The 12,962-nt window shown below is 49.2% G+C and overlaps 1 protein-coding gene across 4 annotated transcripts in view; it reads left to right on the top strand.

The window, feature by feature from the left end:
• Positions 1–12,702, top strand: part of AKAP1 (A-kinase anchoring protein 1) — a 39,113-nt gene extending 26,411 nt beyond the window's left edge. For all 4 annotated transcript variants that reach the window (XM_049861299.1, XM_049861297.1, XM_049861300.1 and 1 more), the window contains exons 3-11: positions 20–153; positions 1,980–2,106; positions 2,683–2,810; positions 4,949–5,126; positions 6,559–6,709; positions 7,157–7,224; positions 9,059–9,132; positions 9,374–9,436; positions 10,039–12,702. In XM_049861299.1, coding sequence (XP_049717256.1) covers positions 20–153; positions 1,980–2,106; positions 2,683–2,810; positions 4,949–5,126; positions 6,559–6,709; positions 7,157–7,224; positions 9,059–9,132; positions 9,374–9,436; positions 10,039–10,113 — 998 coding nt within the window. In that variant the 3' untranslated portion in view covers positions 10,114–12,702. The remainder of the gene's footprint in view (positions 1–19; positions 154–1,979; positions 2,107–2,682; positions 2,811–4,948; positions 5,127–6,558; positions 6,710–7,156; positions 7,225–9,058; positions 9,133–9,373; positions 9,437–10,038) is intronic.
• Positions 12,703–12,962: the final 260 nt, after the last annotated feature.

Raw genomic sequence — 12,962 nt, 5'->3', positions numbered from 1 at the left:
GCCTCTTCCTCCCCTGCAGGTTCCGACGGGAACAGCATGGACTCAGTGGATAGCTGCTGCAGCCTCAGAAAGACGGACGGTTTCCAGAGTGCCCAGGCAGGCTCCGACCCCAAGAAGGTCAACCTCATCATCTGGGAGATCGAGGTGCCAAAGGTAAGGGCCCAGCATCCCTGCTGGCCGAATGCTGCCATTCCAGGCGCGGACTCCAAGTTCCCACTGGCTTGGGGGGCCTGCAGACATAAGGGGAGGGGGACGGAGCATGGACTGGGGACCAGAAGAAGCCCCTGAGTGAGCCGAAAGCGGAAGGGAAAGGAACACTGCACTTTGCCAAGTTCTGAGAGCTTCCTACCAAATGGAGTTCCTCCAGCTCCTTCAGGAGTGTCTTCTTCGTGTCCTGCTCAAACTCACAGGCCTGCTGATCCTCCCCATGGGCTTTTCTTGTGTGTGCCAGGGCTCAGCTCTGTTATCTGTTGGAAATGCTAGCAAAAAATTAGACCATGGGACAAGAGGAGACTTTCTCTGATCCCTTCAGGCCCAAGGCTCATGGCAGCTCACACATGGCAATGCAAAATGTACTTTCTAATTGAGAAAAGCACAAATAATGTATTTTAGAGAACTTGAAAAGTATAGACATCTATGAAGAAAATAAAAACCGGCTCTAATCCTACTCCTGAGAGTGCCTGAAGACTTTTATTTCCTTCTCGTCTTGCACCCTGTGGTTTTTAAACAAAACCGAGCTTATGTCACTTTAATTAATGCTTTTAAATATTTAACAATTTAGTTTTCCCATGTTATTCTTTGAAAGTGTAATTTTACCTGCATTAAAAAAAAAAAAAACTTTTTTTCTTTTTCTTATTCATTGTATGAATGTCAATTTTCTTCACCAGTCCCCAATTCCAGGGTGCTTAAGTGGTCTCCAGCTACTTGCCATTTTAACTTAACAATTTATTAGTTTGATCTGTAAGTTTGTCTCTGGGGCTAGAAATAATTGGCAGGCTGCACTCTCCTAAGGCGCTCAGCCCCCTCCCGAGGTGGGGACTTGGCTTGTTCTGAACTCCAGGTCAGGCAGGCTCTTCTGACCCTGGTTTGCTGGCTCCCTTGGCTGTGTCTTCTTCGGTGATCCTGTTAGCACTCCTGTCCTCTTCCCCTTTCGTGGTTTCAAAGGGCCTGAGTGAGTGAGGCAGGCTCCAGGTTAAGAGGAACCATGTTCCTAGAAGCCCAGCTGGGGCTGGGGGGTCGTTGGGGATTGTTTTGGAGCTTGTCATATCTTAGCTAAGCTTGGGTTCCTCTGACGGCCTTGAACTCTGGGTCACTAGGCATTTCTGTGTCTCTCCCTCTGGATTTGCTGAAGGCTCCAGCCTGCTGTGAACTGGCAGCAGGGGTGCAGGGGTTCTCAGACCTTTATTTTCAAATTGAGCTCCTTTGTATTTGGAAGGAGCCCAGGTGGCACAGTGGTTAAAGCACTGGAGTGCAAACTGAAGGGTTAGCATTCAACCCATCAGCTGTTCCACATGTGGCAGTCAGCTTCTGTACAGATGACAGCCTCGGAAACCCTAGGGGGCAGCTCTACTGTGTCCTCTAGTGTCGCTATGAGTCAGAATCGACTCAACGGCATTGGGATTTGGTTTTATCTTTGGACCTGAGCAGTCCTGAGGGGGAGGGGTCAGTGTGGAGTTGTAAACTGACCCTTAGGCTGGGTGAAACTTCTCGTAGCTTAAGTTTTGGAGTTGACACTGCCTTTGCAGCTTTCTGGGCCTGCCAAGTTCCTATGCTGCGTGACCTTGGCAAGTTACTTAGCATTTCTGGGCTTGTTTCCCATCTATAAAATGGTGATAAAGGTACCTGTTGCATAGGTACTACAAGTAAACGTGGAGTCTCTGGGTGGTGCAAACTTGACCTTGTTTGAAACAAGGGTAGGTCTTTGGGAATGTGGGGAATTGACTTTCTGTTAACCCGCCTCTGTCTTTTCTCTCCGGAAGCACTTAGTTGGCCGGCTAATTGGCAAGCAGGGGAGGTACGTGAGTTTTCTGAAGCAAACATCTGGTGCCAAGATCTACATTTCAACCCTACCCTACACTCAGGACATCCAGATCTGCCACATAGAAGGTCAGTGGCCCCTGCAGGGACAGGTTTCCTTTGTTACCTCTGAATAGAAAGCCCTGCTTCTCATCCCAGGTGAAGGGTGAGTGGGGTTCCTCCCTTCAGCTGTCTTCCCTGTTCAGTTGCTTGAAGGAGACTCAGGTCCTTTCCCTACCAGATCTGCTGGCCAGGAGAGAAGCAGGTGCTTGGATAGGTGGGCCCGGGGCCCTGGATTCACAGTGCCTGCTGCCCCACATGGGCACCCTCACAGAGCAGAAGTACCTTGTGTGTGAGTTCCCTCTGTCTGATCAGCGGGGACCAGGCCTTTCCCCACTGGCTAGCCTCCTGCCCATTCAAACCACAGACCCTAACGGCAGAGGGGTCACTTGAAAGGTGATCACATTTCGTGCTTCTTTAGATGCCATTTTCCTAAGGTTGAATCTCAGCATTTTGGCCCCTTAAAGCTGTTCTGAACTCTAGGAAAGGTTCTGTGGGGTGTCGTATGTGAGTTTCTTTTGCTGAGATGTTTCTTTTACCCACAGTGATTTCCGCCCTGCTCCTATCCCTCAACTCCCCGCCCCCAATCCCTCGTCCCCTGTTTAGGCTCTCAACATCATGTGGACAAAGCACTGAACTTGATTGGGAAGAAGTTCAAGGAGCTGAACCTCACCAATATCTACGCTCCCCCGCTGCCTTCACTGGCACTGCCTTCTCTACCAATGACCTCCTGGGTGAGCATGCCCCCAGTGTCATCAGGACTTCTTGTGCCCCTGCCGCCCAGACCAACCCCAGCAAGAAGCTCCCAAGGCTGTGGGCCAAGTAGGCCAACAGCACGTTCATGCCTGTGCCCTCTCACCTCTGGCCTCTACTGGTCAGTTCTGCCAGCCTATGTTCTCTGGGGATGGGGGCAGGGTGCAATGCTGGGCAGGAAACCAGAAGCCTCTAGGTCCCTTTGAAAGGACCACTTCCCCCCAGTTTTGCTGCCTGGACCCCCTTTGCATTTTCTAGGCATTTGCCTAGAAAGGATTCTAGTCCAGCCAGAAGACAGTGGGTCCAGACTGGCTTACAAACCAAAAAAACCAAACCCAGTGCCATTGAGTCGCTTCCGACTCATAGCGACTCTATAGGACAGAGTAGAACTGCCCCATAGGGTTTCCAAGGAGCTCCTGGCGGATTCAAACTGCTGACCCTTTGGTTAGCAGCTATAGTGCTTAACCACTATACCACCAGGGTTTCCCCAGACTGGCTGACTTAGGGCTCCTTAAAGCTGGCATTTGTCCAAGGTCACCACCTAGGGTGGGACCCATCATCGTGGGCTTGGATGGGGCTTGTGATGATGGGTCAGTCCTGTGCCTTTTTCCCAGTTAAGCCAGGCCTACTAGTGGCCATGGTGAAGAATTTCCTTCCTCTTCCCTCTCCCCAGGAGATACCTAGATTGTAAAGCTTAGGGAGAAGCATGACTCTTTGGAGATTGTTGGGGGTAAGGGGAGGTTGGCAGGAGGAGGAGCTGACATCTCGAGGGTCCCTGTGTCCTGGTGGCTGCAGGGCTTCATATCCTGAGTTAGGCCTCATCTCACTAGGAGTAGAATTACAAGGCTCTGTGGGTCAAAGACAATTGGCATTTCACACAGACAGGCTGAATGCGCTTCTCCAAGAGAACTGCTGTCTTGGGTTTTGTTTAGCGTGGGAGATGCTTCAGTTCTGTGTCTTCTCCCCAAAGATCCTTGTGCCATGGGGGAAGGAATGGAATGGCCCCTTCTTTCCCTATGGATGTTGGGAGTGGACTGAACCCCATTCTACCCTCCACTCCTGAAATTGTGTAGAATTTTTTTTCCTAAGAGGCTTGGCTCTAGTTCCACTCTATTTTTAAAAAAGTGAGTGGCTTGTCCAGTTTCCGTCCCTTGTGCTGTACTCGGCTCAGTGGGACCTGAAAGAGAGCCCAGATACCTCTGAAGCAGCAGTGGTGGGAGGCTGTGCTGGTGGCTGGCACTCCTCGCAGGGGCTCTTCTCTCTGTGGCTACTGGCTAAGAAGGTGGAGCAGATGCCCTACCCTGCCCGGAGCTCCTAGATGTTGATGGTATCTTGGCATCAGGAAGACTAGTGTGTAAGGATGACTCTTTAGAGAGCCATATCAGCTTCTTCCCAGGGCCTTTAATGTAGGCTCTGGCCACTGAGCGTACCTATATTCCAAATCCCAGAGGGGGAGTGAGTTGGGGCAACGTCTGGAGCTTAGAGAAGAGGAGCAGGACTTAGGGGATAGATAGAGGAGAAGAGCAAATATGATGCAGAGTGTTGTAGACCTTGACCCTGGACCTGATGGACAGCAGGCCACTGCTTGCTATTAGGAAGACAGAGGAGAGAAGCACTCTCAGATCATAAGCTCCGGGGTCAGCTGTAGGCCCAAAGTTGTTGGCTGTGGGGCCTCAGGGCTTGCCCACCTGCTATTCTCTGACACCTTGTTCTCACATGTTTGCCCTCCCTGGGTGTTACAGACTCATCAAGAGAGGTGGGAGGGAGGGGCAGCTCTGGATGGACCCTGGCCAGGCCAGCATAAGGCCCAACACAACATCCACCCTTGGCTCCTGAGTGCTCAGTATCTGCTGGGAGCCTCTCTGCCCAGCCCTGAGGTGAGGGTGCCCCTAATGGTTACTCATGGTATTGCAGGACAAGGGCCACAGTGGTGTCAAACCCTTTCCATGGTTGAAGTGGTTTTCCTTGAGCTTTTTTTGTCACCTGGGTGCTGTGTTGTTTTGGGTTGTTATGCCCTTTTCGAAGATGTACAAGTTCAGAGACTTGCCCTGGGGCCCCAGGGCCTATCCTGCACTGGGAAGAGAAGGGCGGTTACAGCGCCTTCCCCTCCTTTCCACAGCTCATGCTCCCCAATGGCATCACTGTGGAGGTGATTGTGGTCAACCAGGTCAACGCCGGGCACCTGTTTGTGCAGCAGCACACACACCCTACCTTCCACGCGCTGCGCAGCCTGGACCAGCAGATGTACCTCTGCTACTCCCAGCCTGGGATCCCCACCTTGCCCACCCCAGTAGAGAGTAAGTGCGCTTTGTGTTCTGGGTGGGGGTGGGAAGCTCTGAGATCTGGGCTTTGGCCATGCTAGGGGAGACGCTTTGGGGGTTGCCTGTTCCACCCTTGATCTTGACCAGAAGGAGACTCTTCTGGATTCTTTGTGGGCACAGCCTCCCGTCGGTTCTTGCCATTGGCATGGAGTCTTGCCAGTCTAGCCAAAGCTGGTGTTTTTACTGCCTCATGGGGTCATGGGATTAGAGTTTTGACACTTGGATTCATATCCCAGCTCTGCCACTTATTAGCTTCATCAGGTTCAATGGGATGGTATATCCACTGTCCCAAGAATTGAGGTTGGAGACCGTACGTATTAAACATAAAGCATTTGATGCATGTGCTGGTTACCATTCCCACACCAGATCTCTAAACCCACCGACCCTGTGCAACACCGAGAAAACTAAGCGTCTGAAGCCATGGGACTTGCCCAGGTGACACCTGAGCAGGTGCTGGGTTCCGAACCCAGGTCAGATCCAGAGCCCATCTTTTGCTACTGTTATCTGTGTCGCCCTCATCAGTGGGGATCAAGTGTTGGACCCTCTTTTCACCAGCCCTGTCAGGGGTCTTGGCTCCTGCTTCTAATCTGGGGCCCCTCAATGAGCTTCAAGGCATCAAAAAAATCCCTTGAAATTCTATCTAGCATTTTGTAAAATTTTTCTTTTGGAGGATTAAGGATTTAGTTTTCCATCAGATTCTCTAAGGCCAACAGTAAGGATTAAACCGGAGTCCATGATTTTACCAGGGGCTGCTCTTAGGGGTCAGCACACAGTGTGGTCAGCTCTGGGTCACAGGCCCTCGCCCCAGCAGGCCATGTTTTCATCTGCTCTGTCCCGTCTGCCCAGCATCCAGGTCGGTGACCGCTTGGCGCACTTGCTCTGTGGCCTTGTTGGCTGCCGCCACATCAGTGCTCTTGGCACGTTCCTGAGCGAAAGGCTAAAAGTGGTGTCTAGGCCTGGGGGTCCCATCTGGCCAGGCCCTCAATCTGAGCATCACAGGCTACAGCAGGCCTTTGATACTGGGCCGCTGATAACTGCCTACCCTTCCAGGTTCAGGGACTTTCTTTTAAGAGTGTAAGGCAGGCCCCTCCCCCCCATTTTCTAATTTACTTTGTTTATTCCCAGTTCATCTGTATCCACCTGGAACTTCCGTATGTTACAGAGTAAATGGATCTAGGTTGAGTGCTATTTGGTCCGGGTAGCTTTGGGGGTGGAACACATGCCAGGCTGAAGATACCATGTCCACTCTCCTTGGCTAGTCCTGGGCTCTGGGAGGCTGTGTTGGGGACTCGTTGCCATTCCCACCCTCTGCCCCAAGGAGGTGCAGGCCTCTGAGAAGGCACATGGGGAGGTGAGTAGCTTTGACCTGCAGGCCAGGTGTGTCCACATGCTTCTCCTTGCCCTGCAGTTGCGGTCATCTGTGCTGCCCCTGGTGTGGACGGTGCCTGGTGGCGAGCCCAGGTGGTCGCCTCCTACGAGGAGACCAACGAAGTCGAGATTCGCTACGTGGACTACGGTGGATATAAGAGGGTGAAAGTAGATGGGCTTCGGCAGATCAGGTGAGTCGAGTCTCCCCAGACAGGCAGGCAGGCAGGCCGGCCCTGCTGTTGTGGAACGTGTGGTCTCTGTCCAGCTGGCTCAGTTCTCTGTTACCCAGCCAGGGAAATGGACTGCCCCTTTCCACTGTCCAATGTTTTAGCCGAGTCTGATAGAAACAAACCTGGTTACTTGCCCCAGCAAAAATGAACTAGAAAGAAAAGCCTGTCTTGTGAGAGAATACCCCTCATATCCCGTCTTAAAAGAGGGTTCATTTTGGGGAATTTGATGCAGGAAGGATCTCTGAGGTCTGGCTTACAGTCAGGGTACCCTCTCTCCTCGGTCTGCCGTGCCCTGTGCCCATTGTGTCCTGGATTGTAGGTGCCATAGTGCAGCGAAAGGTAAATACCAGCCTGGAGTGGGGTCATTCTGCAAGCCCCTGCTAAACTGCTCCTTCCTCACCTTGACAGATCGGACTTTGTGACTCTGCCATTCCAGGGAGCAGAAGTCCTTCTGGACAGCGTGATGCCACTGTCAGGTAACAGGTGGAGCCTCCAGCTGGGGGCAGGTTGAGAGTGGGTCTTTTTACTCCAGAGTGATGGTTCTCACCTTGTACAAACACAGACTGCTGTACTCTGAGTTTCTGACCGAGGAGGTCAGGTGGGGCCTGAGAACTTGGGTTTCTAACAAGTTTTCAGGTGATGCCGGTGCTGCTGGTGCAGGGACCACCCTTTGAGGACCCTTGCTCTAAACTTCACCTAACTTTGAGATGCTTCCAACAAAGACACTTTCCAGAATGTAGTCCAGACCCAGTGTCTTAGCAGCTGGGGTCGTGGTCTGGCACTGAGGTCAGCGGCTCTGCCCAGCTGGGTCACAGCTTCCTTGGGGCACTGGTGAGGACCATGCTGCCACAATGTCCAGTGTCCTAGACTGTGATAGCATTGCCAGAGAGAAGATGACTAGCAGTGTTGATCTTGACCAAGTTACTTGGCCTCAGTTTCCTTCTTTGGAAAATAGGGATGATACCTACCTTACTTTTGAGGCTCCTGGGTGGCACAAATGGCTTACTCTTGGCCACTAAGCTCAGGAAACCCTGGTGGTGTAGTGGTTAAGAGCTATGGCTGCTAACCAGAAGGTTGGCAGTTCGAATCCACCACATGCTCCTTGGAAACGGTGAGGCAGTTGTAATCTGTCCTATAGGATCGCTATGAGTCGGAATTAACTCAAAGGCAACGGGTTTCGGGTACTAACCTAAGGGTTAGCGGTTTGAACCTATCCAGCAGCACCATGGAAGAAAGGCCTGGCAGTCTGCTTTTTTAAAAATTATAGCCAAGAAAGCCCTATGGAGCAGTTCTACTCTGTACCACATGGGGTCATCATGAGTCAGAATCAAATTGAAGGCAAAAGGTTTGTTTTGTGGTGGTTGTTTGCTTGTTTACCAGAATTTCAGGATGACAGTAAGAATATGTACATTTAGGAACTGGTATGTAGAAAGTGGTCAACAAGTAGCAGCCAAAGGAGTTTTATATTGTAAGTGTAGCCTGGTCTTTCCACGTCCCTCTCTCCCCGAGTTTGCCCTTTCTGATCTTCTCTTTGGTTGTTGACAGTGATTAGGTGCGTTAGAGGCGCTATCGTCTGTCTGGAGTTAAGTCACATAGAAAACTGGGGCACGGTCTTCATTTTGTTTTCCTTCATTGCCCAGCCTTCCTCTTCCTGTTCTATCCATCTTAACAATCTGTCCAGGCCCAGCTAAAATGCTCCAGAAGACTTTCCCCAGACTGTCTTCAATGCCTGCCTCTCCCATCCTCACCGTCTCTTGAGTTGGGTGTGTTCTTTTACACAACTTTATGGTCTAGCACAGCAGAATGCTGCCTCCACTGCCCTGCCCACCCTATAGTGACAGTCCGTATTGAGCTATGGGGTCAGTTGCTTGGGCTCAAATTCTACCTTCACCACTCTGGGAGCTGTTTGACCTTGGGCGATCAACCGTTGTCTCAGCTGTTCTCACCTGTAAAGAGGGAATAACTCTTCTATCCTGTGATAGTGTAAAGGGACCAGTACCATGTGCTCAGCACAGACATGTCGTGGTAGTGACATTCCCAATGCCGCGTTAGCTCACTGAAAGCTGGGCTTCTGTCCTGTTGTTTCTCTGTCCCCCAGTGGGTAGCCTGCAGCACAGACCCTGAGTTTACCCACTTGGAGTCATGTGGAGGCCTAAGGTCTCTACCTGGCAGGTGGCTCTCCCAAATGAAGTTCTCAGGTCCCACTGCAGTCTGAAGATTCTACCTGGAATACACCTCAATGTCATGTAGGTGATGAGAACGGCTTGTCCCAGTGGGTTCTAAATGCTGCTTTTCCTTCTTCTTCTAAAGATGACGAGCACTTTTCACCTGAAGCAGATGCAGCTATGAGCGAGATGACAGGAAACACAGCATTGCTTGCTCAGGTGGGTGGGTGGGAGATGGGCGTGCTGGACAGGGGTCTGTCTGAGGGGCCTCCTGCCCCGCTTCTTCAATGCCTCCCTTGCTTTATTTAAGTATCTGGGCTTCTTGGGAGCTGTACTGACCTTTAAATTCCTGCTACCCTGCTGCTGGGGTCTTGGGCTGGCCAGCAGGCTTTTAGGGAGACAGTGCATGGACTTTCCCAGCTATAAAACATGCTTGGTGATGGTTTTTTTTTTTTTGTAGGTGACAAGTTACAGTCCGACTGGCCTCCCTCTGATTCAGCTGTGGAGTGTGGTTGGAGATGAAGTAAGTTCTGTTTCTTTTACCTTCTGAGTGACCGATGAGCAGTAAAGGGTTGATTGGAGCTGGTTGGAGCATTGCTTCCTCTTGAGCTAGTAAGAGGATGGTAACTACAGACCTGTGCCCCCAGTGGACATTTGGCAATGTCTAGACATTTTTGTTTGTCATAGTTGGGGGTATGTTAGTGGCATCTAATGGATAGAGGCCAGGGATGCTCCTAAACATTCTACAATGCAAAGGACAGCCACCTGTAACAGAATAATCCAGCCCAAAATGTCAGCAGTGCTGCGGGATGAGAAACTTTGCTAATAGACCTTCCTGTACCTTCTGTCAATTGGGCTTTTCTGTCCTTCTATTTTTACAGTATTAAAGCTTAGATTTCTTCAGTGTATTGAAAAGCCTGTCCTCATGTCAAAGTGGCCAAAAGAACATTTAAGTAAATATTCCTGTGGGCCCAGAAAAATGTCCTGCCAGCCTTCCCCCATTGCTCTTGTAAGCCTGTTGCTTGCGGTGCTGGTCTGGGATTGTAAGACTAAGACCCTGCTTTGGCTTGAGAATTTGCCCCCAGGTGCCATGGGCAACACTCTCAAGGGAACTTTCTCTTCTAGGTGGTGTTGATAAACCGATGGCTGGTGGAGCGAGGACTTGCCCAGTGGGTAGACAGCTGCTACACAAACCTTTGACCCTTTCCCTCAAACAGCAGCTGCTTGAGTCTGTTTTGCACTGTTAAAATTGAGCTTGGCACTCAAGGCAAAGACTTTACATCAGAATAACAAAATGGTGTCCTCCTAGAAGTGTTTTTTTTTTTTTTTTTTTTTTTCCTGTACTGTAGTCCTATTGAGAAGACCTTTGGTCTCTAAGAAAAGGAGAGAACTGTATGTTCTTTTCAAAGCCATAGCATGGTGTTTAACAAGCCAGTTGGCTTTTGGCTTCACATGGTTCCAAACCACTACAAAAAAAAAAAAATTTTTTTTTTGAAAAACAACCTCAACTAGGTTGTCCTGTTCCCCCCACCATCCCATTCTCTCTTTCTTCATGTCTACCCCTCACCCCCCAACCAAAAAAACAAACAAACAAACAACCGGTGGTATTTCTCCCCTTAGCAGACAGGCCAAGAGATGTGTGTTTCTTGCTCAGGAGTGTTTCTTTGACTTCACAATCTTTCTTCTACCTTTGGGAGCAAGGCATGAACTGACTAATTGATACCAGTCACTTGTGTATAGCTTTCTGTAAGTGAATTGCTGGCGTTTAGCATTTATAAACGTCGCCTAGGCCTCTAGGAAGGCAGACTTTTTTAATGGAGATGTAAATAAGGAGCTATTATCACACCTCTGGCCTTGGTGGGGGGATGGGAGATAGAACTGTTATCCTGCCAAGCCTGCTTGTAATTTGTAACCATTTTCTATTTGTGCAAACTCTGTAAATACATGTTTAAAAAAAAAACGTAATATTTTGTACAAGATACACTGGAGAACAAAGGGAACTCAAGGTTCTTCCACACCCACTGTCATCTGTCAGTAGAACGCCGCAGAGGATGGTGTGACCCGAGGCATAGAATGTGATCGAGGAATGTTCTGCTGTACAAATTTGTAAAAAAAGCAACTTCATTGAATTACCTGGGAGTGGTGTGTTTTTGATTCTTTTTTTAGACTGGCTTCAGCATTGTGCAATTAAGAAGTAGGTAACTTAAATAACTTAAACTTACATAAATTGCAGATTATATAAAGTCTAACTTTGAGTCCGTTTTTTCAATGGCAAAAAAGATTAGAAGGGATTAGAAGGGGTAGCCATGTGTGTGGTGGACTGGACAGCCCAACCCACAGGCCCCCAAACACCTGCATCTAAAGAAGAGATCCATGGCTCTGAGAAGACAGTTTGGCCAGAAATTTCCATCTGGCCCTTTTTTGTCTGTCCTTTCCGCACCATCCACCAGGCGCTCCTTGGAAACTCTATGGGGCAGTTCTACTCAGTCCTATAGGGTCGCTATGAGTTGGCAACAAGTTTGGTTTGGGTTTTCTCCACCAGGTGGCAGCCCGAACCTCCTCTAGTTTCCCTCATTGACTCTAAATAGCCAGACTTAAGTTTAAAGCACTGGCTTCCAAAATTCTTTGTGCATTCTTAATATGTTATTTAATCTACTGTAATGACAAGAAAGATATAAATAAAAAAACTATGATGAGAACAGATACTAAGTCTTGAGTCCAGGGCCCACCTATTAAAGGCAGGCTCAGACCGCTGCAGCCCAGCTACCCTGGGCAGTCCCTTCCCCTGCATCTCCCTCGGTTTGGTCCAGGCCTCAGGTGCTGTAGGCTTGCCCATCCCTCCAGGTGTCACTGAGAAGCTTGTCAGCACCAGTCTTTAGAGAGCTGATGACCTGTGAGCCCCCCTCTCCTTGGGGCTTCTCCCCATCCTAAGCCAGCAGGCTCTGTTACTGGATTCCCACTACTCTGCCGAAAGGCTGAGGCTTCTTTCTGAAGTCTGGAGGCAGAGACATCTTCCCCTTGGGCCCTGGCACTCTCACCTATGTGGCTAACAAATGGCTGGAAGCTTCCGTTTCCTCATCTGTGAAGTCAGATGATACCTACCTCATAAGGCAGTTGAATGAAATCATAGAAATGTCCCCTGCTTGTGCAGAGCTTGGCCCACAGCTAGTTCTCACACGGTCTCAGCTGCCATTAGCACTAAGTCTCAGCTGCCATTAGCACTAAGTCTCAGCAGTAATTGGGTGTGACTTTGACCAAGTCGTGTTACACCCAGATGTTTCTGTACAACTCAGCTTGCTGGAGCACGAAAGGGCCTGTGGGAGCTTTGCAAAGTAATTCAAGTAGAGAGTTTGCAAGAGCCTGGTGTATGGATTTGGCCTTATCTCTAGGGAGTTATTGGAAGGTTTTTAAAACTTTCTTTTACTGTGGTAAAATATATACAACATAAAAATTGCCGTTTAAACCATTTTTAAGTGCACGTCTCAGTGGTATTATATTCACAATGTTGTACAACCCTCTCTACTATTTCTTTCTAAAACATTTTCATCTCCCCAAAACAGAAACTCTGTACCCGTTAAGCAATAAACACCCCCTCCCTCCAATTTCTGGTAGCTCCGATCTATTTTCTGTCTGTGCATTTGCCTGTTTTAGATATTTCATGTAATCAGGATCATATTATATTTGTCCTTTTGCATCTGACTCATTTCACCTAGCACAGTGGTTTCAAGGTTCATCTATGTTGTAGCATGTATCAGGACTCCATTCCTTTTTATGGCTGAATAATATTCCATAGTGTGGGTATACGACCTTTTGTTTAGTTCTTCATTTGTTAATGGACACTTGGGCTGTTTCTACTTTTTGCTGTTGTGAATAGTGCTGCAATGAACATTGATGTACAAGTATCTGTTTGAAAATCCCTGCTTTCAGTGGAATTCAATGTTTAACTTTTTGAGGGACCTCCCAGTTTTTCCACAGTGGCTGCACCATTTTACAATCCCACCAGCAGTGCACAAGGGTCCCAGTTTCTCCACATCCTCGCCATTGCTTTT

This window comes from Elephas maximus, chromosome 19, assembly GCF_024166365.1.
Source record: "Elephas maximus indicus isolate mEleMax1 chromosome 19, mEleMax1 primary haplotype, whole genome shotgun sequence".
In the NCBI taxonomy this organism is placed as follows: domain Eukaryota; kingdom Metazoa; phylum Chordata; class Mammalia; order Proboscidea; family Elephantidae; genus Elephas; species Elephas maximus.
This window is presented reverse-complemented; position numbering and strand designations above follow the sequence as displayed.